A 27,098-nucleotide genomic window follows, 5' to 3' on the forward strand; every position below is an offset into this window, starting at 1 on the left:
AACTCACCGTGTGGAAAATCATGGGCATGAATCCACATCCACCAAAACTGCAATTAAAATCAAATTTGACAAAACATAAATTGGAGATGTCAGGAATCCAGTTGCCTGACTCCTCCTACATCGCTGACAGCTTTTTTTTAAATGACTAAGCGCACCGCTATATTTAAAATGCCTGCAGACTAAAATGTGAGTTACAATTGTGCATTAGCAATTGTGCAGTACTAACAAAGTGAACACATACCAGGAGGATTCCTTTGTCACCTCAATGTGCACAAGTTACTGTTAACAGTAGACAGAGTCGAAATTCTCAGAAAGCGGGCTGGGACTTTCCTCGTGGCTGGTTGTGCTTCGTGCCATAGTGTCGCTGGGAGTGCAGCGAGCCGCTTTTCCGGCAAAGTTATGGCAACAGGACAGGACCAGCTTTGAGGAAATTCCAGGCGGCTTCTTGAAATGGGAGGCAGGGAATGCCCGAGACAGAAGACAGCCAGGAATAATGGTGGGGACTGGAACTGCAAGTACTGACTTACAGAAGCAGCTGAGCCACACCGCAAATGCAAAGTACTTTTCTCCCGGGTTGTGCAGCAGTGCCCGGGAAATCAATCCTCTATTCAGGGAGAATCCCAGTCAAGTCGACAGGGCTGGCTACTCTACCACCGGTTATAAAATATTTTAAAAACGAGCTGGCGGGTATTTACCTTGATGCTAACCCAGTTAGGCAAAAAGCTGTACTTTTTTATGCTGGATGTCAATGTATCTCGAATATACACAATCACCAATAAGCATAGCCTATCCCTTTTAAATTACTGAATTATAATCCAGTGCAACCCAACAAATATCTGAGAAATATAAAAACGGATTGTAAAAGCTTCTATAGGTATGTGAAAAGGAAAAGACTGGCAAAGGTAAATGTAGGTCCTTCACAGTCAGAGACGGGAGAATTTATAACGGGGAATGAGGAAATGGCAGAAAAAATAAATAAATACTTTGTTTCTGTCTTCACGGAGGAAGACACAAAAAACCTCCCAGAAATACGAGAAAACCAAGGGTGTGGCGTGAAAGAGGAATTTAAAGAAATTATTATTAGTAAAAAAATAGTACTAGCAAAATTAATGTCGATAAATCCCAAGGAACGGATGACCTACATCCTAGGGTTTTGGAAGAGGTGGCCATTGGGATAGTGGACGCATTGGTTGTCATCTTCCAAAATTCTATAGATTCTGGAACGGTTCCTGCAGATTGGAGGATAGCAAATGTAACCTCGCTATTTAAGAAAGGAGGGAGAGAGAAAACGGGGAACTACAGACCTGTTAGCCTCACATCAGTAGTTGGGAAAATGCTGGAATCTATTATAAAGGATGCAATAACTGGGCACTTAGAAAGTAATAGTAAGATTGGGCAGAGTCAACATGGATTTATGAAAGGGAAATCCTGTTTGACAAACTTATTGGAGTTCTTTAGGATGTAACTAGTGGAGTAGACAAAGGGGAGCCGGTAGATGTGGTGTATTTGGATTTTCAGAAGGCCTTAGATAAGGTCCCACACAAGAGGTTGGTGAACAAAATTAGGGCACATGAAATTGGGGGTAATATACTAGCATGGATTGAGAATTGGTTAACAGATAGAAAGCAAAGAGTAGGGATAAACGGGTCTTTTTCAGGATGGCAGGCTGTGACTAGTGGGGTACCGCAAGCATTGGTGTTTGGGCCGCAGCTATTCACAATCTATATCAATGATTTGGATGAGGAGACTAAATGTAACATATCCAAATTTGCTGATGATACTAGGTGGCAGTGTCAGTTGTGAAGAGGATGTGAAGAGGCTTCAAGGGGATCTCGACAGGCTCAGTGAGTGGGCGAGGACATGGCAGATGGAATATAATGTGGATAAATGTGAAGTTATCCACTTTGGTAGAAAAAACAGAAAGGCAGAGTATTTCCTAAATGGTGAAAGATTGGGGAATGCAGATGCTCAAAGGGACCTGGGTGTCCTTGTACACGAGTCACTGAAAGTGAATGTGCAGGTGCAGCAAGCCATTAGGAAGGCAAATGGTATGCTGGCCATCATTACAAGAGGATTTGAGTACAGGAGTAAAGAAGTCTTACTCCAATTATATAGGGCCTTGGTGAGACCACACCTGGAGTACTGTGCACAATTTTGGTCTCCTTACCTAAGGAAGGATATACTTGCCATAGAGGGAGTGCAACGAAGATTCACGAGATTGATTCCTGGGATGGCGGGACTGTCGTATAAGAGATTGAGTAAACTAGGCCTGTATTCTCCTGAATTCAGAAAAATGAGAGGGGATCTCATTGAAGCATACAAAACTATTACAGGGCTTGATAGGGTGGATGCTGGGAGAATGTTTCCTTTGGCTGGGGAGTCTAGAACCAGGGGCCACAGCCTCAGGATAAAGGGTAGGCCATTCAGGACTGAGATGAGAAGAAATTTCTTCACACACAAGGTGGTGAATCGTTGGAATTCTCTACCCCAGAGGGCTGTGGAGGCTCAGTCATTGGGTATATTCAAAACAGAAGTCGATAAATTTCTGACTAGTAAGGGCGTCAAGGGATATGGCGATAGGGCCGGTGAATGGAGTTGAGCAGAAGATTAGCCATGATCTCATTGAATGGCGGAGCAGGCGCGAAGAGCCGAATGGCCGACTCCTGCTTCTATTTCTTATTTTCTTAATTTTCACCTGATCAATTGTGTGCCTCACAGGTGACACAGATATCTTAGCACTCAGAATTTGTCATGTCAACGATCCTATTTTTCTGGCAAGTTCACATTTATCTACCAGTAGCATGCAATTTTTTTTACTTGTTAAGGAGAAAACTAGCAATCACCGAGTATGGTTGACAGAATTGCGTGGCAAATAGATTTACTTAAGCAAAAAAAGCCTGATTGTATTTATTAAACAAGCAAATGGCAGGCATCCGCAGCTTCCTGAACTTATTTACAAAGCTAAATGTATGAAAAGAATACATACGCAGCTGCACTAATGCACTTTCTCCATTAGACGCGATATAGTGCAGGGTTTGTTCGCCGTAATATGATGCTCCAGACTTGTCTACATCCGTGCTGGCAATTACCAAAACAGCAGTTCCTGCAGGAAAACAACACCCAATTAGAAATCCCAAGACTACAACAAGTTGCACTTGTATAGCAGCTTTAACATTGTAAAACGTCCCGAGGAGCTTCACAGGAGCACTCTCAAATACTAAGCCACATAAGGAGACATTAAGACAGGTGACCCAAAAACTTGGTCAAAGAGGTAGGTTTTAAGGAGCATCTTAAAGGAGAAGAGAGAGGACGGCAGGCCGAGAGGCTTAGGGAGGGAATTCCAGAGCTTAGGGCCTCGGCTGCTAATGGTGGAGCGTATAAAATCAGGGATACGCAAGCGGCCAGAATTGGAGGAGTGTAGAGATCTCAGAGGGTTGTAGGGCTGGAGGACATTAGAGAGATAGGGAGGGGCGAGACCATGGAGGGAATTGAAAACAAGGATGAGAATTTTCAAATCGCGGCGTTGCCGGACCGGGAGCCAGTGTAGGTCGGCGAGTACGGGGGTGATGGGTGAACAGGACTTGGTGCGAGTTAGGACACGGACAGCAGAGTTTTGGACGAGTTCAAGTTTATGGAGAGTGGAAAATGGGAGACTGGCCAGGAGAGCGTTGGATTGGTCAAGTCTCGAGGTAACAACCGCATGGATGAGGGTTTCAGCAGCAGAAGAGCTGAGGCGGGGCGGAGTCGGGCGATGCTACGGAGATGGAAGTAGGCGGCCTTGGTGATTCAGCAGATGTGTGATCGGAATCTCACCTCAGGATCAAACAGGACGGCATGTTTGTGAACGGTCTGGTCTAGCCTCAGACAATGGCCAGGGAGAGGGATGGAGTCCCTAGGGAACGGTGTTTGTGGCAGGGACCGAAGACAATGGCTTCGGATTTCCCAATATTTCCCAAGGCTAAGGAAGAAATTGAACACTTACAATTTGTTAAAAACTTTACAAAAGAAACCATTTTTTTTTTGCTCTTTTAATCTCTCCCCTCTGCCCAATTTTGGATGTCTCTGCACGGAGGATGCCGACTCATGCTTGGATTTGGGCCACAGATACTGCCCTATGATACTTGACCAAAGCAGCCATTCTTGTTCGAATAATAAGTGTTGGCAGAGTATTCAACAATGGGAGAGGGAGCCGGGGGGGTGCACAGTCATAACTACTAACCCTGACCCTACCCTTGTCTAGTATCCACACACATGCACTTTCTAGCAGGATCGCTGGGTAGCGATTGGAAGCAAGAACTCTGACTGATTTTTCTCTGCCTATTCTGGAATCATCGAGGGAAATGATAGCACTCCTACTACTACGTCCTGGAACCTTGTGCTCTGTGTGGCTCGGTAATATGATGCCTTCACCCAAAAAGCCACTATTGCAGCATTAAGTGTTAGTGCTCATTTGCAGGGGTGTTTTTTTTCCCCCAAACATAAACCCCCAATTTGTGAAGCTGTCTGTCCAGATTAGTAATTGTACACAAAATTGGGATGTGGAGCTGTATTTCGCTGCAACTTGTATTAGTTTCAAATTATTGATATTATTAAAATAGTGACACAGGAAAAAAATGAAATGAAAGCTGTAATTTTAAGGATCTTTTAGACTTAGTGGCCACAAGAGGGCAACGTGCTGGACAACACAGTAACGGGAAGTGGGTTTGTATCCACATGGAAAATTCCCAATCCCAACACGACAATCTGGGAGGGGTGGTGAGTGGAAATAAAGGAGAATGTATCAGAGGGCAAGACAAACTTGCACAGGTCTGTGCATTTACTACTGCTTGGCTCAACCTACAAACAGCTCGTTTGCCCACCCTCTGTTTCATGGACAAAGAAAAATGGTGTAAAAGGAAAAATTTGGAATATTCGGAATGAGACTTGGGGGGCAACGTTCCCGCTAAGTGTGCGGCCGCGCAGCTGCCTGGAGGTCCCACGCACCCAGAGACCAGCTTTTCAAATGGGTCGTTCCGCGCATGCGCGAAATTTTGAATGGGCCGCGCACCCAAAAAGAATTGGGGGAGAACATTGTTTGGGGGGGGGGGGGGGGGGGTGTTAAAGCGAAGCGGACTCTATCAATACTTTCCAAAATCTGCACTTACTCCCTTTTGTAACTTATCCCAGTTACTCAAACCTGCCCCAACGTACTGTTACGTTCAGTAGGACGTTTCTGCATGTGTACTCCTTTAAGGGGAGAGATGACAGGGTGGAGGAATTTTACTCCAAACTTTGTATCCTGTGACATCGAGCTCTCAGACAGGCTATATCATAGTTTAACTTAATCTAACGGGCCTCAACTCCAAACCCGCTGGTTATATGGCCTTTTTGTGCAAGGATGGTAACTTAAAGTGTCCGTCTCATTTCAAGTGAACCATACCTTTCTTATTCCAAAGCATCGTCACTTTGTCAGCCTTAAAAAAACTTTTATTTGCCAAGGCAGAGCTGGGACCATCAAAGTTTGGGTACCGATACAATCGAACAAACGACGGTGCACCCTTAGATCCAGGCACGTAAACTGCAACCTTGTACAAAAAAGAATGTTAGTTCTGGTCAATTTTGAATTTGTATTTCAAAACACGTTCTGCACAGACATCTACCAGCTCATGTACAGACCTCTCCACCTTATTTACAGACAACCTTACTTCACATACAGACGTCAGACCCCAGCGCCTCACGCCCAGACACCACCAACTTTCTTCTTTGGCTTCCTTCTTAACAGTTCTGGAGCATGCTAAACTCAGTGTAATTTTGCCTGCCATTTAAACTCTGACAAGTTTCATGTCTGACTGAAATATAACTAACCTCTATGGACAAGTTTCTCCAGTTCTTTGGTAAACTGCTATGTGAAATGGGTCATGTTGGGTGACTGTATTGGGTGGAGTATGTCAATCACCAAGGGACAAATAGTGCCCTGGACAGCAACCTCCAATTGGTCAATATGAAATGTCACTGACAGAGGCTGTGGAAAATTCTTCCCACACCATACCTCTTACCCAGATAAAGGAGGCAGGCAGTTTGTGAAATAGAGCTGAATGAGGGATATTTCTATTAACTTTTTAAAAATTTTTTAAAAGCTTTGTTTTATAATGTTTAACATAAACGGCAGAATTTTTCTTCCAAATTAAATTTTTTAATAGTTGATAAAAGCCCTAGTCTTGTACAAAGTGAGCATGAATAGAGTTTAGTCATTAAGACGCAGGAAGACATTAGAGTTCTGGAAGCTTTGCAAAGAGGAGCCACGAGGCTGATCCCTAGTGTTAGATGACTAAATGATGAGGAAACATGGAGAAACTGGGGCTTTTCAGTATTGAATGGAGGCAACAAAGAGAGGACCTCAACAGCATGGACCTGTTGGGCCGAATGTCCTGTTTATGTGCTGTAAATCCTAGGTAGTGCTAAGTATGTAAATGTCAACAGTATGGAAAAGGTAAATACAAAACATTACTTCACATTAAATTATGGCAGGAGCACAAGGGGACACAGGTTCAAACAGTCAAAAGGCAAATATTAGACTGACGTTAGGAAGTGCATCACATAGAGAATAACTAACACTTGGAATGAATCCTAGAATAATTTAAGTAACAGTTGCATGCTATGGTGGAACTGGCCAAGGGGGCAGCGGGAGGTGCGGGGGGGGTAGTTTGAGCTGGGGTGAGTCAAACCATCTTCCTCATTTGCAAAAGTCTTGCGATATTGTGAATAGGCTTGTTCTAATGGCCATCTCCCACAGAAGAGAGACATGCAATACAAACATTGTTAAATTGATCCAGGTAATCAGCCAAACTTAAAGGCAACCAGAACTTTAACTGCTATTATATTAGGAAATGGCTTTACCCAACAATCATCTTTTCAAACATACCAGTACAAAACTCACAGCATAACTGGAAGTGACTGGTAAAGTACCTTGCAGGGCTGAGGTCCTGGTGACAGCGCAAAATCGGTCACCTTCTGCAAATGGAGTTTGTTGGCTATTTTATCTGGAGAGGAGGGGTGAATCAACATCAATAAAATTCAACACAGAATACTGTTTTACTAAATTCCTCTATTTATACAAGATTATACATTATTACAAAGAAATTTTGTGTAATAACCTTATAATACATATTATTTCAAATTCTCTGCAGGGATTCTGTACAGAAGAAGAAATGGAATACAGTGGATGATGAGAATTGGTGAGTTATGGGTTATGTCACACAAGTGGGCATTACACAGGTCTTTTACAGGAGTGTAATTTAATCTGAATCTCATCAGATCCCATGAAATGCACCATCGACACAAATTTATGTTTAATTTTAGAATGACCATTCAAAAAAAATTCTAATTTTCTTCCAGCCTCTCCTTAAAAGATGCTGATTCTTGCTGAGATACACAGTTCTCCGGGACCTCTCCCAAATGGCCGTTCTTCATGTGTGATCGTGAGTGTCAACAGGTCTGTCCTCACCGGACATTCACACGTGCACTTTCCAGATGGAATCAGGGAATGGGAATCCTAGCTGCCATTTTGCTTTCCTCCTTCTAGCCCAGGTATGCCGAGGGTAGTCCGACAACTGAGATCAGCCAACTCGATGCAGGCCATTGGATTGAACAAAGGACCTTCTGGTATGTACGGTTTAGTACCACACCACATGATACATTTCCCTATCACAAGGGAACTATGCTCATTTACTCTTTTAGCCGCTCAGACCGTTTTTTGTGGAGGACTGGGTGGTGACTATAGAACCATAGAAATTTACGGCACAGAAGGAGGCCATTCGGCCCATTATGTCTGTGCCGGATGAAAAAGAGCTTTCCAGCCTAATCCCACTTTCCAGTTCTTGGTCCGTAGCCCTGTAGGTTATGGCACTTCAAACGCATAGCCAAGTACTTTTTAAATGTGATGAGGGTTTCTGCCTCTACCACCCTTTCAGGCAATGAGTTCCAGACTCCCACCACCCTCTGGGTGAAGAACGTTCTCCTCAACTCCCCTTTAATCCTTCTAACAATTACTTTAAATCTATGCCCCCTGCTAAGGGAAATAGGTCCTTCCTATCCACTCTATCTAGGCCCCTCCATAATTTTATACACCTCAATTAAATCTCCCCTCAGCCTCCTCTGTTCCAACAAAAACAACCCCAGCCTATCCAATCTTTCCTCATCGCTAAAATTCTCCAGTCCAGGCACCATCCTTGTAAACCTCCTCTGTACCCTCTCTAGTGCAATCACATCTTTCCTGTAATGTGGTGACCAGAACTGTACGCAGTACTCCAGCTGTGGCCTAACTGGTGTTTTATACAGTTCTAGCATAACCTCCCTGCTCTTATATTCTGTGCCTTGGCTAATAAAAGGAAAGTATCCCCCATGCCTTCTTAACCACCTTATCTACCGGTTTTGCTACCTTGGTATGACACAATTTACAACATATCGGAAATTTTGGAAAACAATCTTATTTTTTAAATAATGTGTAGTACCCATTGAACTGCCCAATTTATCACACCATCATTGGAAAAATGTTCTTTTTAAAACACAAATACTATATAAAAAAAAGTGCCATTGGTAGCCCTGACACTGTATTTAACAGTGACATCCCTTTTCCCTATAGACTCGAAATAAACAACAAGTACAAATCATCACAACAGACTAGCACTGTCAGAATATTCAAAACATGGAAATGCCCTTGGGATCTGCAGTCATCTGGTTTGCTTATCAACCTCGTTCGTTATGCAATTTTTCCTTATGCTGCTTAATAAATCTAAAAGCCAAAAATTATTCAAGGAAATGGGTCTTCAACAAGCAACACTTCTAAAAAGCACTTCAAAATGTATCAATAATACTCATTGACTGATTTGTTGCACAATTTAACTGGCTTCTTAGTGATTCGGATGGGATTACATACCAAATGTATTGCCCTCAAAAAACTGCACTTCATTGTTTACATTTCGAGCGCAAATACTTTCATCGTCTGACCAACAAGGGCACCTAAACCCAGAAAAAAAGGCAGTTATTAACACCTGCAACACATAACTAAAACAGCAGAGTTTTCATTTTAAAATTGCTCAGATAGTACAGTGTACTAAGAATTGTTAAACATTTTCTGCACTTTTCCGTAATTCTGCTCTATTAGCTAATCAGCATTTCTTGAAAAACCCTTTTTAATTTGCTTCCTACTGCAGTATGTGGCAGAATTAGGCGTTCTTCTCGAAAGCTATAAAGCCTCAAATCTGTCAGCAGGGGCAATTGTTTTGACCCGAGAAAGTAAATCGTGTTATGTGCATTGAAAACAGTGCCAAGATCAGCTAGTCTCCTCAGAGATGGACGGACATCTATTGAAAATGTTTAGGTTGCTTTCAAGTACGTTGACTTGCAATAGGCATCCCTATGTATTTTGCATCTGAGTTTTGCTGATGACATTTTATTGCCCTCTCATCGACAGCAACTCAATCTTTGGATGCACTGTCTACAGAATGTATATTCGGACAGGTCTTCACTACTTTGAAGTTCCCACTTCAGGCAGCCAACTCCGCAGCAGCTTGTGGGAGGATAGCCATTGTGGCTGGGGCTCCCTGAGTATAGCGTATAAGTGAAGACCCACAAACAGTCCTGTTCTCCTGCACTCGTGCTCTGTTCTGCTCGGCTGGGGGAAAGGCGACCATCCAAAGTTGGCCGAGATGATTGGCCTCCAACAACCATCTTCCTTTGTGCTGGGTATGACTCCAACCAGGGGAGAGTTTTCCCCCCCCCCCGATTCCCATTGACTTCAGTTTTACTAGGGCTCCTTGATGCCACACTCGGTCAAATGCTGCCTTGATGTCGAGGGCAGTCACTCTCACCTCATCTCTGGAATTCAGCTCCTTGGTCCATGTTTGGACCAAGGCTGTAATGAGGTCTGGAGCCAAGTGGTCCTGGCGGAACCCAAACTGAGCATCGGTGAGCAGGTTATTGGGGAGTAAGTGCCACTTAATAGCACTGTTGACGACACCTTCCATCACTTTGCTGATGATTGAGAATGGAGTGATGGGGCAGTGATTGGCCGGAGTGGATCTGTCCTGCTTTTTGTTGTCGGGACATAACTGGGCAATTTTCCACTTTGTCGGGTAGATGCCAGTGTTGTAGCTGTACTGAAACAGCTTGGCTAGAGACGCGGCTAGTTCTGGAGCACAAGTCGTCAGCACTACAGCCGGGATGTTGCCTGGGGCGATAGTCAACAGCTCCATTATCGTTGGATCATGCGACTACCAGGATGGGAGAAGGCGAACTAGATGGACCTTGGTCTTTCTTCACCTAGCAATTCCTATGTTCTGAAACATGCAGATCTTAAAGCCATCTCAGGTGAATCTGACTGCTCCTGAATGCTGCGTTGTCTTTACTGGAGCTCTTGCCCCGAGCAGTTCAGCTGCCATAAGGAGGCAAATTTGCAATGCTGGTACAGATTTCTTTTGTTGGTATTTTGCTTAGAATATTTACTATGTAACTTCTTAAAGTTGATATTGGGGATTAACCTCCCTTGGTTATATAAACATCCTTTCCAACTGCACACTATGATTGAAGAAAGCACAATCAAGTTCAAAGTCCCCTGATATCATTTGAGTACCGTGCAAATTGAAAACAATCCCTGTCATGTGAACATAATAAAGTAGACACTGTAAATTACTATATGTTTTCAAAAACACATTTCTCATATTTACCAGCCTTGCATTTTCTTTTGGAAGAATGACTTGAGACATTGTCCAGTATTAAGATCCCAAATCTGCAGGTTTGGCTCCCCGTGCGCATTATTTTTGGTTGCTAAAGACAAGAAAAGCATTATGGAACACTGAACTTTAAAAACTCGAGGTGTAAAGGCACATTGCTATTTTTGATGGCTACATTACACCATACTTCTCCCCATAGCCACCGCTCACCGAAAACCTGCAAAAAGTCAATAAAATATAAAAATATCAAGGGGGGAAAAATTCAGTATCGCCCCGTTTGGGGCGCCGTTATCGGCCGTGCGCAAAGTTTAGCGCCTGGCGCTAATTATCGCCTCCGACGGCAAACGTGGCTTTTATCGCCCCTGGAGGTGATTGGAGCGCTAAATCAGGCGCTTCACACCTGTCTTAAGGCGCAAAGTCCAAGGAGCGAGGCGTTACCTCAGAGCGCTGGCGAAGCAAGGAAGGGCAAATCAAAATGAACCTGCAAAGTGCTGCTCAGTACCCAAAACTCCTTCACACAGCGTTGAATCTCTCCAGAAGTCGCTCTCTCTCTCTCTCTCTCTGAATGCGTGGTGCACAAATGTCACCAACAAAAAAAGGCAGGAAGCGGTCGCCTTTAAATAGTGCTCCCCCAATCCCTTTCTGACTGCAAAACGCTCCCCTCAACCTGTCATTGCTAGCGGCAGGCGGTAAGGCAGGGGGCGCCACTCAATATCCGGTCCGGGGCGTTGCGCACTCGACTGACGTCACGATCTATCGGCGCAGGAGATCGTGGCGGTAGTGTTTAGCGCCGCCGCAAAATGTCTAGTTAATTTCACGAACGGCGCAAACATCACCGCGCACGGGCGCTAGTTGCTTTGCGCCCCATTAGTGCCCTCCTAAGGCGCAAACAACTGAATTTTTCCCCCAAAGCATTTTCAAAAAAATGTTTTTGTGTGCGCGCCAATTTTCTTCCCTTCCGTTTTATCTTGAAGGCATTGATTCCTTGCTGGGGAGGTTACAGTTCCAGTACTGCGGCCATTAAACACGTGTGCACCTTGGCAGCGAGTGTTAGTCGGGTTACTGGCTACAGGGGCGTCACAATCGAGCCCGACACTGTTCTCACCCAACGTTTGCACTCATGCATCCCTGGATAGTGATGAGAGCAGGAACCGCAGCCAGATTTTCCCTCCCTAACACAGGGAGACCAACTGAAGCATTCAGCTAACTTAGAATACGCCTGGGATCTTCTTGCTCAGAGCAACTCAGCTTCTCTGAGCCATGGAGGTTGAGGGGTGCGGTGCGAGTACCAGTACTGTGCTTTTAAAGCTGCAGTCATCCCATATATACATGTGAGCAGGCATTTACAAGTTTTTTTTTTGACTTGTGAAGTCCCCTTTAATCTCAATCAATGCATCTGTTGCAAGTATATGAAGACTATTCGTATTTTTTTTATATAGCAAAGACAAATTGTTGTATAATCCACGTCAGGAAAGCAAGCAAAGCCTCTGATGCTTGAATGGATTCTTTTCAATAAATTGATTGTAACTGCAATGAAAACCAGCTGTAAAAACACATGTATAAATCACGCCTTTCGGCATATTTTTACTTTCTTTAGCTGTCAGAAGTTACATGCCGATGGGGATTTGTGGTGTTTTGACTGCACAATTACATGGCATTAACAGCCCAGAAACTGGTTATTTGGCCCAGCTGGTCTATGCCGGTGTTTATGCTCCAGACGAGCCTCCTCCCACCCCTCTTCATCTAATCCCATCAACATAGCCTTCTGTTCCTTTCTCCTTCCTGTGGTTATCTAGCTTCCCCTTAAATGCATCTATGCTATTCACCTCAACTACTCCTTGTGGTAGCGAGTTCCATGTTCTTAACATTCTTTGGGTAAAGAAGTTTCTCCTGTATTGCCTATTGGGTTTATTAGTGACTATCTTATATTTATGGCCCCTAGTTTTGGGCTCCCCCATAAGTGAAATCATCTCTACGTTTATCCTATCAAATTCCTTCATACTTTTAAAGACCTCTATTAGATCACCCCTCAGCCTTCTCTTTTCTAGAGAAAAGAGCCCCGGCCTTTTCAGTCTTTCCTGCGAAGTATAACCTCTCAGTTCTGGTATCATCCATGTAAATCGTTATTGCACCTTCTCCAGTGCCTCTGAGAAATTAAGGAGCAATTTATACATTCATAAAGGTTGTATAACTGATTTTATATCAACTTAAATCATTTTAATTTCATTTTCTGCAGAGTTCAGGTAGAATATGCTCTAACAAAATACCAGCACTGCAATCGTGTTACCCTGGTAAACGCTCAGCAATGCCTACAGTTGTAAAGCCGTGGCAATACGTTCCAATGTTTAACTGTTTGCACACTGTAAATATTTTACTGTGTTGTTATGGTAGGCACTGTACAATGGTAAAGCGTACTGTTTTCCTGGGTAATACTTATACTCGAAAATGTAAATTGTTATATCAACTATTAATAAGCTTTTTTATGCCACCACGGAGAATAATACTGAATAAATGAATAACAGAATAATCTATAAATAGTTAAAAGCTATACACGACCCACAGAATGGTCCTCAATATTTATTTAACCTGTCTCCCTTCCACGTGTAACTTGAAGTACAATACAACTGGTCACGAGGAATAATTAGTGGAAATCCACAGGCTTGGAGTTTTAAGTGAAATAAGTGGGATTTCCATGGTTTTAATCAAAGCTCTGTGCTTAAGAGTTCTTCACAAAATCCATTACAATCTATGCAATGATGGAAAAATAACTATCTTCAAGACCCGGTTACTTTTCACATTGTATCAGCAAAATTAAAATGGTCACAGAGCAACAATTTGCTAATAGCAAAATGCCACATTGTTATTTATTTACACAATAGACTCATTGCATCCACTCCTACTTTAATTGGTTATTTCCCAGGGCCTGTAGATTGTGAATGGCCTTACCCTTTCCCCCAAGTTTGATGTCACCCGACTGTTACTTCCTAATTCACTTAGTCTCATAGAATCATAGAATGTTACAGCACAGGAGGCGGCCATTTGGCCCATCGTGCCTGTGCCGGCTCTTTGGAAGAGCTCGCCAATTAGTTCCACTCCCCCGTCCTTTCCCCCATAGCCCTGAAAATGTTCTCCCCTTCAAGTGTTTATCCAATTCCCTTTGGAAAGTCACCATTGAATCTGCTTCCACCGCCCCCTTTCAGGCAGCGCATTCTAGATCGTCATAACTCGCTGCGTAAAAAAAATTCTTATCTCACCTCTGGTTCTTTTGCCAATCGCCTTTAATTTGTGTCCTCTTGTTACCGACCTTTTTGCCACTGGAAACAGTTTCTCCTTACTTACTGTATCAAAACCCTTCATGGTTTTGAACACCTCGATCAAATCTCCCCTTACCAAAACCGCTCTCATCAAAGTCGCAAATGACATCCTGTGTAACTGTGACAAAGGTAAACTATCCCTGCTTGTCCTTCTCGACCTGTCTGCAGCCTTTGACATGGTTGACCACTCCATCCTCCTCCAACGCCTCTCCACCATCGTCCAGCTGGGTGGGACTGCACTCGCCTGGTTCCATTTTTATTTATCTAATCGCTGCCAGAGAATCACCTGCAATGGCTTCTCATCCCGCTCCCACATCGTTACCTCTGGTGTCCCCCCCAAGGATCTATCCTTGGCCCCCTTCCTATTTCTCATCTACATGTTGCCCTTTAGCGACATCATCCAAAAGCACAGCGTCAGTTTCCACATGTAAGCCGACGACACCCAGCTTTATCTTGCCACCACTTCTCTCGACCCCTCCACGGTCTCTAAATTGTCAGACTGCTTGTCCAACATCCAGCACAGGATGAGCAGAAACATCCTCCAGCCATTGTCTCCGGTCCCCGCCACCGACTCCATCCCTCTCCCTAGCATCTGTCTGCAGCTGAACCAGACTGTTCACAACCTAGGTGTCATATTTGACCCTGAAATGAGCTTCCGACCACATATCCGCGCCATCACTAAGACCATCTATTTCCACCTCCGTAACATCGCCCAACTCTGTCCCGCCTTGGCTCATCTGCTGCTCAAACTCTCATCTATGCCTTTGCTACCTCTAGACTTGACCTTTCCAACACACTCCTGACTGGCCTCCCACATTCTACCCTACATAAACCTGAGGTCATCCAAAACTTGGCTGCCCATGTCCTAACTCACACCAAGCCCCATTCACTCATCACCAAGGCTACGCAGTTCGCGGGACCTCCCGCACAGCCGGTGTTTTGAATGGACCGCGCACCGCCAAAAAAATAAGAGGGAACATTGCCCATCACCCCTGTGCTCGCTGACCTACATTGGTTAAGCAACACCTCGATTTTAAAATTCTCATCCTTGTTTTCAAATCCCTCCATGGCCTCACACCTCCCTATCTCTGTAATCTCTTCCAGCTCCACAACGCTCGGATATATCTGCGCTCCTCAAATTCTGCCCTCTTGAACATCCCTGATTTTAATCGCTCAACCATTGGTGGCCGTGCCTTCAGCTGCCTAGGCCCTAAGCTCTGGAATTCCCCCCCTAAACCGCTTCGCCTCTCTACCTCTTTTCTCCTTTAAGACGGTCCTTAAAACCTACCTGTTATCTGCCCCAATACCTCCTCGAGTGGCTCGGTGTCAAATTTTGCTTTATAATGCTCCTGTGAAGTACTTTGGGACGTTTTACTGCATTAAAGGTGCTATGTAAACACAAGTTGTTGTTGTTAACCTCCTCTTCTCAAAGGAAAACAATCCCAGCTCCCCCGGTATCTCCACATCCCTGGTGCCACTGTAGTAAACTGGATGCATTTCTGGAGACAGAAAGGATTGGGGTGTATGGCGAGGATTGGGGTGTATGGCGAGGATTGGGGTGTATGGCGAGGATTGGGGTGTATGGCGAGAAGGTGGGGTCAACCCGCCGAAAAAAAGGGAGAGCCTTATTAGGGCCCCAATTGCCTTTCGCTGGTCCTGAAATTTAATTGATTCATAAATAAGCAAAACAAGATCAATGGGCCTCTTTTTAACGATGGTTATAGGACTAGACAGACTAGATGCAGGAAGGCTGTTCCTGATGGCGGGGGAGTCCAGAACCAGGGGTCACAGTCTAAGGATAAGGGGTAAGCCATTTAGGACAGAGATGAAGAGGAATTTCTTCACCCAGAGTGGTGAACCTGTGGAATTCTCTGCCACAGAAGGCAGTTGAGGTTAATTCATTAAATATATTCAAGAAGGAGTTAGATATATTTCTTAAGGCTAAAGGGATCAAGGGATATGGGGAGAAGGCAGGGACAGGGTACTGAGTTTGGATGATCAGCCCTGATCTCATTGAATGGCAGACTTTTAACAGGCTGACTAAAATTTAAATCCCTCAACTTACATATACTCAGGATTCCTTGTAAGGGCAGAGGGGGAAGAGCAAAACTGGAGGGGGATAAATTTATTTGTCTACCAATCAATGGACACCTTTCAGAAGCAGTGACCCCATCTGTGGATGGTCCTCCTGCCAGTGTGGACACCAGTAATGAGGCCAAAGCCAAGTGCAGGCCCAACTTGGGCAGGGCAAAATGGTACATGATATATGAATAAACAGACAGCATTCAGTAATAATTACCCATTATGATTATACAGCCACACTAGCAACAGACCAATTTCACAGTGCGAGAGAGCCTGGGATAGGCCGACCCTTAATAGCATTCGGTAACTCTCTCACTGAACGACTCGTCAGAAGCTAAAGCCTAATCAAGCACGCTGGCGGGAGGGTAATAATGGAGGCAGAAATGGGGTGAGGGAAAAGTCAATAAGCAAGAGAGAGGATTATCAAAGGCATTCAGCAACCACAAAGAAATTACATTACGCCAAAGAATTGTGCAGGATAGAGGGAGGGGATCGCAGATTAAAATGCTGGTATTAATGAATTAATGCCCATATTAATTGTTATGCAAATTATCATAGCCTTTGGGGGAGGAATCCTATTTTAATATTCTTTGCCTGTATCTGATGCTGCTAGCATCTTCCTATGTTTAGATGGGTGCACTATGACAAGATAGGCTTGGATGAGAAAGGCGATGTCATCCCTCTAAGCTCATCCACCCAGAAAGAACTTAGAATTCCGCCCCCCCAACCCCATCACAGCATGTTTCTTAAATGCCTCCACTATCCCACTTAGAATTCATTCCACATTCAACAATGATTGATGATTTAGGAATGCCCAATCCAATACCATTCACGTTATAGGCATACTATATAATTTCCATCTAAAGCGACAAGCATTAAATAACAGGAATAAAATTGCACAAATCCAACAAAGCAAATTTAAAAATAACTAAAAATAATCATCTTGCTGCAAACAATGCTATTCCCATAAAATATCAAAGCTGAAAGCTTTCCCAGCACTAAAGTAAATAATTGCAATTAATGTTTAATTTTCCATTAAATGACCTTGGAAAACGCTCAGGGACACTGGATTGCACAATAAGATACCGTCTGCCCTGCACACATAATAAAATTGGCTGCCACTTTGCCATATACGTTTAATTCGACGAGATATTGTAAACGTTACTAATTAATTTCTGCGGGTTTGCATGCTTAAAAATATTTGCTACATGGTGATTCGGGTGTGGAGATGTTTTCACACTTCATGTTACAGAAAGTCAAGACAGCTGTTTTAAACTCATGTTTTTAATCGATGTTCTCTCTTTTTTTCCAAGGCACCGACTCCCTTGGTGGAGTGTAGTTCCTCAGGTGCCATATACCCGACAGTACCTTACCCAACTGGCGATTAATCATTTGTAAGCCTCGACAGTGACTGCCGGCAGATTCTTCAACTGCAGGCAGCATCCCAACTGAGCCCAATCTTGTCCTGAACTTTGTGGCCTTGGGAGGGTGGGAATGGGCTGATTTTAAGCACTGCTGTCACATTGCTGGATAAATCGTAAATCAGAACACCTGTTCGTGTCAGCCAACTTGAGACGTGCGCAAATTAACTGGAACATGAGTTTAAACTTTATATGTGCTGCCCAAGGCTCCATGGTTCGCACTTATGTGGCCCTGTGGCCTAGGGTGCTTGTTCTCTGACTGCCCACCCTCACTTGGAGTCATAGAGTTATAACGGCACAGAAGGAGGCCATTTGGCCCATCGAGTCTGTGCCAGCTCTCTGCAGAGCAATCCAGTCAGTCCCATTCCCCCGCTCTATCCCCATAGCCCTGCAAGTTTATTTCCCTCAAGTGCCTATCCAGTCTCCCCTTGAAAACATTGAGTGTCTCCGCTTCCACCACTTCCGTCGGCAGCGAGTTCCAGGTCCTCACCACTCGCTGCGTAAAAACGTTTTCACTCACATCCCCCCCTGTATCTCTTGCCCAAAACCTTAAATCTGTGTCCCCTAGTCCTTGTACCATCAACTAGTGGGAACAGCCTTTCCCCGTCTAGCCTATCCAAACCCGTTATAATCTTGTACACCTCTATCAAATCACCCCTCAACCTCCTTTGTTCTAATGAAAACAAATCCAGCTTCTCCAACTTGTCCTTGTAGCTAAGATGCCCTATCCCTGGAACCATTCTAGTAAATCTCCTCTGCACCCTCTCAAGGGCCTTCACATCCTTCCTAAAGTGTGGTGACCAGAACTGGACGCCATACTCCAGTTGTGACCTAACCAGCGCTTTATAAAGATTCAGCATAACTTCTCTACTTTTGTACTCAATACCTCTATTTATGAAACCCAAGATCCCGTATGGAGGAAGCACCTGGCTTGTTACTTCCTCCACAACAGAGAGTTGTGGTGAATAACTGTTTTTCGGAATGGGGGGAGGGATACAGTGGCGTTCCCCAAGGCTCAGTACTAGGACAACTGTTATTTTTGATATACATTAATGACTTGGACTGGAGAGTAGAGGGCACAATTTTGAAATTTGCAAATGACATGAAACTTGAAAGTGTAGTAAACAGTGAGGAGGATAGTGATAGACTTCAAGAGGACATAGGCAGGCTGGTGGAATGGGCGGACACATGGCAGATGAAATTCAACACAGAAAAGTGTGAGGTGATACATTTTGGTAGGAAGAACGAGGAGAAACAATACATGCTAAATGGTACAATTTTAAAGGGGGTGCAAGAAGAGAAACCCATGAGGGTGTTTGTGCACAAATCTTTGAAGGCGGCAGGACAGGTTAACAAAGCAGTTAATAAAGCATATGGGATCCTGGGCTTTATAAACAGAGGCATAGAGTACAAAAGTTATGCTAAACCTATTTAAAACACTAGTTTGGCCCCAGCTGGAGTACTGTGTCCAATTCTGGGCACCGCCCTTTAGGAAGGACGTGAAGGCTTTGGAGAGGGTACAGGAGAGATTTAGCAGAATGGTTCCCGGGATGAGAGATTACAGTTACATGGGGACACTGGAGAAGCTGGGGTTGTTCTCCTTAGAGCAGAGAAGGCTAAGAGGAGATTTGATAGAGGTGTTCAAAATCATGAAGGGTTTAGATGGAGTAAATAAAGAGAAACTGTTTCCAAGGGCTGAAGGGTCGATAGCCAGAGGACACAGATTTAAGGTGATTGGCAAAAGAACCAGGTGTCATGAGGAAAATCTTTTCACGCAGCGAGTGGTTCGGATTTGGAATGCGCTGCCTGATAAGGCGGTGGATACAGATTCAATAGTCGCCTTCAAAAGGGAATTGGATAAATAATGAAAGGAGAAACAATTGCGGGGATATGGGAAAGAGCGGGGGGAGTGGGACTAACTGGATTGCTCTTCGAAAGAGCCGGCGCAGGCTCAATGGGCCGAATGGCCTCCTTCTGTGCCGCACTGGTCTAGATCAGGCACTCACCCCGTGGCCAGGCACATTCTACTACTCTGGCGGGGGCATGACAGCATCTAAACAAAATAAAAACTCCTGATTTTGCATTTTCCCCCCAACCAAAGGACAAATTATTAGGCAAACAGCATCCCACCCCATCTCCCCTCCAAGCAGTCACGCGAACTGTCTAGCTGGTATAATTGCAAGAAAAGAAGTGCCGAACACGGGCTTACGGTAAATTGAATTACTCACTAATATAAGGTTGCCATGTCACCAAGATGTTGCTCTGAGGAGAAAATGCCAGCAAAGCCACTTTAGGCAGGTCAAGAGAGTGCAATAACCGTCCGTCTAGGGTACCCAGGATATTTACGCTGGAGAAAAAAAAGAGGAGAAACTATTCAAACAAAGGCTTATCACAACTGGTTACAGAATGAACAATCAATATAACATGGTATTGAAAGAAGAAAAGGCTTAGATAACTGGATGGGTAGGCATTTACGGCATGTTGAAATATATAAATAAAAATAGTAACACAGGCATGTATGCTTATTTATCTAGTGTTATCTTGTCTGCCAGCACGCTGTCTTCTCATGCTCATTCATATAGCAACACGCCACCTTAAAACACGGCGCCATGATAAAGCCGTACAACCCCCACAAACAAACTTTTACACAGCGTAAAGTTCAACAGTAATCTGAATTTTTTAATCTGATGGGAACATGGTTAAAGGAGGAAGCTTAAAGTACACGTGACGGATTTTACAGATGGAAGGTTTTGTGACGTGAGAATGAAGGTCGCTACTGACTTTTCCCCATTGCACCAAGCGAACAAGGAACCATCCTTGCTGAAAGTGAGGCCTTTGCAGTTTTTCCTGTCATCTCTGCAAAATACAAAAAAAGGGAAAGAACACAATTACTAGGAGAATTCAAACTAAGACAAATTTAAAAAGTTCTTCCAGGCTCCTCCTCCAGAAAAACAACTTTGCTCAAGTATTTAAAAAAACTGAAAATCAAATGAACTAGAACCAATGTTCCGGCTAATTTTTTTTTGGGTGCGCGGCCCCTTTAAGGGGCTGCAGGGCCCATTCAAATTATCGTGCATGCACGGTTTCTTTCCATTATAAAGCTGTTGATTGGCCTCCAGATCGCTGCGCGGCCACGCAGCTTAATGGGAAAACTGACTACAATCCATATGGGGAGGTGTGATTTGCTGCAGGTGAGAAGATAAACGATCGATATGATTGGTTCTTCGAACTTATGCAATTTAATTCTGGCTTTCTCATGATTAAAAATGTATTCTCAGTTTTTGTGTGGGGTGGGGCTTCCCACAGTGTCCCATCATTTTCTGGCTGAGAGGGCAGAAAGACTCCTAGAGCCTCTGTCATCGCCATACTATAACTGGGCCCAAGAGATGGCAGAGAGTGGTGCAGAGCAACTCAACCGTTGAATCTTCCTTGCTTAGAGAGAGACACCTGGCTTAGTATAGGAATAGGAGGATAGAACAGATGAATGCGTGGCTAAAGGGATGGTGCAGGAGGGAGGGCTTTAGTTTCCTGGATCACTGGGTCTGCTTCTGGGAAAGGTGGGACTTGTACAAGTCGGACGGTTTACACCTGAACCAGAGGGGAACCAATATCCTTGCGGGGAGGTTTGCTAGCACTGCTGGGGGGGGTTTAAACTAATTCGGCAGGGGGATGGGGTACAGAGTGGAGCTATAGTAGGGGGTGATGTACAGCCAAATAAGGAGGAAAAAACAAGTCAGCAGGGAAGGCAGAGCAAAGATGTGAAGGCAAAAGGGAATATGGCAGGGCTGGAAGGCATTTATTTTAATGCAAGGAGTCTTGCAAATAAGGTGGATGAACTGAAGTTGTTGTTGAACACATGGGAGTACGATATTGTTGCTATCACGGAGACATGGTTGAGGGAGGGTCAGGACTGGCAGCTAAATATTCCAGGGTATAGAATCTTCAGGCGAGACAGAGGGGGGTGTAAAAGGGGAGGGGGTGTTGCAATATTAATTAAGGAGTCTATTACTGCTGTAAGGAGGGATGATATATTAGCGGGTTCCTCTAATGAGGCCATATGGGTAGAACTTAAAAACAAAAAGGGGTCAAGCACCTTGCTGGGAGTGTACTATAGGCCCCAAAACAGTCAGGGGGAGATAGAGGAACAGATATGCAGGCAGATATCAGAAAAGTGTGAAAATAATACGGTAGTAATAGTGGGGGATTTCAACTTCCCCAATATAAATTGGGATAGTCAGAGTGTGAAAGGCTTGGAGGGAGCAGAATTCTTAAAGTGCATCCAGGAAAGCTTTTTGAGCCAACATGTAGAAAGTCCTACAAGAGAGGGGGCGGTACTGGACCTAATTCTAGGGAATGTAGCCGGGCAGGTGGTGGAAGTGTCTGTAGGAGAGCATTTTGGCGATAGTGACCACAATTCGGTGAGATTTAAGGTGGTCATGGAAAAAGACAAAGACGGCCCGGAAATCAGGGTTCTAAATTGGGGGAAGGCCGATTTTAATAAGATAAGACAGGATCTGGCAAAAGTGGACTGGGAGCAGCTACTTATAGGAAAATCCACATCAAAACAGTGGGAGGCTTTCAGAAGGGAAATAGAGAGAGTACAACACCAACATGTTCCTGTAAAGGTCAAGGGTGGGACCAACAAGCAAAGGGAACCTTGGATGACAAAGGATATACAAAAATGCATTAGGAAAAAAAGGGGGGCTTTTGGCAGTTACAAAAGACAAAAGACGGTGGAAGCCCTAGAGGAGTATAGGAGGTGCAGGGGCATACTTAAAAAGGAAATTAGGAGGGCGAGGAGGGGCCATGAAATAACACTGGCGAGCAAAATAAAGGAAAATCCTAAGATGTTTTATAAGTATATTAAGGGCAAGAGGATAACCAGGGAAAGGGTAGGGCCCATTAGGGACCAAAGTGGCAAGCTGTGTGTAGAGCCAGATGAAGTAGGTGGGGTTTTAAATGAATTTTTTGCCTCAGTGTTCACTATGGAGAAAGACGATGTAGATATAGAAGTCGGGCAAGGGGACTGTGACATACTTGAACATATTAGCATCGAGAGGGAGGAGGTACTAGCGGTTTTAGCAGGCCAAAAAGTGGATAAATCCCCAGGCCCGGACGAGATGTATCCCAGGCTGTTGTGTGAGGCAAAGGAGGAGATTGCAGGGGCTCTGACACAAATTTTCAGAACCTCTCTGGCCACAGGGGATGTACCAGAGGACTGGAGAACAGCTAATGTAGTACCATTATTCAAGAAGGGTAGCAGGGATAAACCAGGGAATTACAGGCCAGTGAGCCTAACATCTGTGGTAGGGAAATTATTGGAAAAAATTCTGAGGGACAAAATTAGTCTCCACTTGGAGAGGCAAGGATTAATCGGGGATAGTCAGCATGGCTTTGTCAAGGGTAAATCATGTCTGACCAATCTGATTGAATTTTTCGAGGGGGTGACTAGGTGTGTGGATGAGGGAAATGCTGTGGATGTGGTTTACATGGACTTCAGTAAAGCTTTTGACAAGGTCCCGCATAGGAGACTGGTCAAGAAGGTAAGAGCCCATGGGATCCAGGGGGCCTTGGCGCGTTGGATCCTAAACTGGCTGAGTGGCAGGAGGCAGAGGGTGATGGTCGAAGGTTGCTTTTGTGACTGGAAGCCTGTGTCCAGTGGGGTACCTCAGGGATCGGTGCTGGGTCCCTTGCTGTTTGTGATCTACATTAATGATTTGGATGAGAATGTAAAGGGTATGATCAGTAAGTTCGCGGATGACACGAAAATTGGTGGGGTGGTAAATTGCGAGGAGGAAAGCCTCAGGCTACAGGACAATATTAACGGGTTGGTCAGATGGGCGGAAAAGTGGCAAATGGAATTTAACCCGGAAAAGTGCGAGGTGATGCATTTTGGACGGACAAATAAGGCAAGGGAATACACAATGAGTGGTAGGACCCTAGGAAGTACAGAGGGTCAGAGGGACCTTGGTGTACATGTACATAATTCCCTGAAGGCAGCGGAACAGGTAGATAAGGTGGTTAAAAAGGCTTATGGGATACTTGCCTTCATTAGCAGAGGCATAGAATATAAGAGCAGGGAGGTTATGATGGAGCTGTACAAAACGCTGGTGAGGCCACAGCTGGAGTACTGTGTGCAGTTCTGGTCGCCTCACTATAGGAAGGATGTGATTGCTTTGGAGAGGGTGCAGAGAAGATTCACCAGGATGTTACCTGGGATGGAGCGCCTCAGCTATGAAGAGAGACTGGACAGGCTGGGGTTGTTTTCCTTGGAGCTAAGAAGGCTGAGGGGGGACCTGATTGAGGTGTACAAAATGATGAGGGGCATAGATAGGGTAGATAAAGAGGAACTTTTCCCCTTAGTAGGGGGGTCAATAACAAGGGGGCACAGATTCAGGGTAAGGGGCAGGAGATTTAGGGGGGATTTGAGGAGGAACTTTTTCACCCAGAGGGTGGTTGGAAGCTGGAACTCACTGCCTGAAAGGGTGGTAGAGGCAGGAACCCTCACAACATTCAAGAAGCATTTGGATGAGCACTTGAAATGCCATTGCATACAAGGCTATGGACCAAATGCTGGAAAATGGGATTAGACTGGACAGGGAGGGATGGGCGGCGCAGACATGATGGGCCGAAGGGCCTCTTTCTGTGCTGTAAAACTCTATGACTCTATGACTCTTCTGCTCTTGGCACTCACCCCTGTCCCTATCGTTATTGGGAATTCGTGGCTTGGGACTGCAATCATAATTCCCCATATCCTATCATTTCATGGTAAAGCATGGTGGTACACCAACATACTTCGCTTGTTTTGGGAGTCTCGTATCGGGCATGCGGACGATGTGGCCCGTCCATCGGAGCTGATCGAGCGTGGTCAAAGCTTCGATGCTGGGTATGTTGGTCTGAGCGAGAACACTGACGTTGGTGCACCTATCCTGCCAATGGATTTGCAGGATCTTGTGGAGGCAGCGTTGGTGGTACCTCGCCAGTGCTCTGAGGTGCCTGCTGTACATGGTCCATGTCTCTGAGGCATACAGCAGGGTGGGTATCACTGCTGCCCTGTAGACCATGAGCTTGGTTCTGGGTTTGAGGTCCTGGTCTTCAAACACGCTCTTCCTCAGGCGACCGAAGGCTGCACTGGCACACTGAAGGCGGTGTTGGACTTCGTCATCGACGTCTGCCCTTGTTGACAGTAGGCTCCTGAGGTATGGAAAGTGGTCCACGTTGTCCAAGGCCTCATCATGGATTTTGATAACCGGGGGGGGGAGGTTGGTAGAGGACCTTTGTCTTACGGATGTTTAGTGTAAGGCCCATGCTCTCAAACGCTTTGGTGAAGGTGTTTACGATGGTTTGGAGTTCGACCTCAAGAGTGTACGCAGATGCAAGCGTCGTCTGCATACTGTAATTCGATGACAGAGGATGGGATGACCTTGGATCTGGACTAGAGGCAACGGAGCTTGAACAGTTTCCTGTTTGTTCTGTAGATTAGCTCCACTCCAGCGGGGAGCTTACTGAGGGCGAGAGCTCCGACATGGCAAGAGAGCTCCAGGTGGGCAGAGGAAACGCTTCAAGGACACCCTCAAAGCCCCCTTGAAAAACATCCCCACCGACACCTGGGAATCCCTGGCTCAAGACCGCACAAAGTGGACGAGAAGCATCCGTGAAGGCGCCGAACTCCTCGAGTCTCTTCGCCAGGAGCAAGCGGAAGCCAAGCGCAAACAGCGGAAGGAGCGCACGTCAACCCAAGCACCCCAGCCTCCCGCCCCTTCAACCACCGTCTGCCCCACCTGTGACAGAGACTGTAGGTCCCGCATTGGGCTCATCAGTCACCTGAGAACTCATTTTTAGTGTGGAAGCAAGTCATCCTCGGTTCCGAGGGACTGCCGAAGACAGAGACCAACATACTGTACCACCGGGCAAAAGTTTCTACTTTAAAAGTGGTTTTTCTTGCTATAATTTCCATCTAAATGTTGTGCCACATTCAATAAAAGATTCACAAGTATAATAATAAAGTTACATAAAATACCTTGTGAAAGAGGTGTTTTCTGTATAAGTAGGAGGGCCATTGAGCATATAGATTCCTTCAGAGCCTCGAACTGTAATACACAATCGGAAAGATCCACTGTAAAAATATTTCACACGCCTTTCGCAATATTACGGTTCAACAATACCAAATGGTGAAACTGGCATTGAATGCGACTTCAAGCCTAGTGATAACATATGTTTGGTCAGAAGATCAACCATTGGCGGCCGTGCCTTCAGCTGCCAAGGCCCTAAGCTCTGGAATTCCCTCCCTAAACCTCTCCGCCTTGCTATACCTCTCTTTCCTCCTTTAAGACGCTCCTTAAAACCTACCTCTTTGACCAAGCTTTTGGTCATCTGTCCTAATATCTCCTTTTGTGGCTCGGTGTCAAATTCTGTTTGGTAACGCTCCCGTGGAGCGCCTTGGGCCGTTTTACTACGTTAAAGGCCGCTGTATAAATACAGAAAACGCGGGAAACACTCAGCAGGTCAGGCAGCATCATGGCGAGAGAAAGAGTTAACGTTTCAGGTCGATGACCCTTCGTCAGAACTGGAAAACGTTGGAGATGGAACAGGTTTTTAAGCAAGTGTGTGGCGGGGAAAGGGAGGAGGGGAGGAAAGAACAAAGGGAAGGTCTGTGATAGGCTGGAAGGCAGGAGAGATTAAAAGACCAAAGGGGTGAAGGTGCAAAGCAAAAAGAGATGGTAATGGGACAAGATACAAAAGCTGACTCTAGATGCTTTCCAGCATCTGCAGTATTTTGCTATTGTATTACTGTATAAATGCAAGTTGTTGTTGTTGTTACAAGCCGGGGGCTGTGTAACATTTATCAATGTTAGGCTCATTTACTGGGAGATTCAGGACAGCACCATGTCATTCCAGCCAGTGAAATGTGTTTATTTCACCTTTTTCGCTTCAGAATATTGCAACGACGTATTGCACTTTATCAGCTGGTTTCAAAACAAAAATAAAGGCAGGTTGGTGTTTTTAAACATAGAAACATAGAAGATAGGAGCAGGAGTAGGCCATTCGGCCCCTCGAGCCTGCTCCGCCATTTAATGAGATCATGGCTGATCATCCAAATTCAGTACCCTGTCCCTGCCTTCTCTCCATATCCCTTGATCCCTTTAGCCTTAAGAAATATATCCAACTCCTTCTTGAATATATTTAATGAATTGGCCTCAACTGTCTTCTGTGGTAGAGAATTCCACAGGTTCACCACTCTCTGGGTGAAGAAATTCCTCCTCATCTGAGTCCTAAATGGCTTACCCCTTATCTTTAGACTGTGGCCCCTGGTTCTGGACCCCCCGGCCATCAGGAACATCCTTCCTGCATCTAGTCTGTCTAGTCCTGTTAGAATTTTATAAGTTTCAATGAGATCCCCTCTCATTCTTCTAAACTCCAGTGAGTATAAGCCCAATCGACCCAATCTCTCCTTATACGTCATTCCTGCCATCCCAGGTATCAGTCTGGTGAATCTTCGCTGCAGTCCCTCCATGGCAAGAACATCCTTCCTCTGATAAGGCGACCAAAACTGCACACAATACTCAAGGTGT

General features: G+C 44.9%; 1 protein-coding gene across 2 annotated transcripts in view; it reads right to left on the reverse strand.

Moving 5' to 3' along the window:
- eif2a (eukaryotic translation initiation factor 2A) overlaps positions 1–27,098 on the reverse strand; it is a 55,968-nt gene that overhangs the window by 17,381 nt on the left and 11,489 nt on the right. For both annotated transcript variants that reach the window (XM_085989815.1, XM_085989816.1), the window contains 8 exons: positions 25,547–25,616; positions 20,308–20,382; positions 19,755–19,873; positions 10,704–10,803; positions 8,915–8,997; positions 6,946–7,019; positions 5,420–5,564; positions 2,987–3,103 (listed from right to left, as the gene is read on the reverse strand). In XM_085989815.1, the coding sequence (XP_085845941.1) occupies positions 2,987–3,103; positions 5,420–5,564; positions 6,946–7,019; positions 8,915–8,997; positions 10,704–10,803; positions 19,755–19,873; positions 20,308–20,382; positions 25,547–25,616 (783 nt within the window). The remainder of the gene's footprint in view (positions 1–2,986; positions 3,104–5,419; positions 5,565–6,945; positions 7,020–8,914; positions 8,998–10,703; positions 10,804–19,754; positions 19,874–20,307; positions 20,383–25,546; positions 25,617–27,098) is intronic.

This window comes from Somniosus microcephalus, chromosome 6 (genome assembly GCF_052327205.1).
Source record: "Somniosus microcephalus isolate GS21.2 chromosome 6, FLI_Smic_1.0, whole genome shotgun sequence".
Classification (NCBI taxonomy): Eukaryota; Metazoa; Chordata; class Chondrichthyes; order Squaliformes; family Somniosidae; genus Somniosus; species Somniosus microcephalus.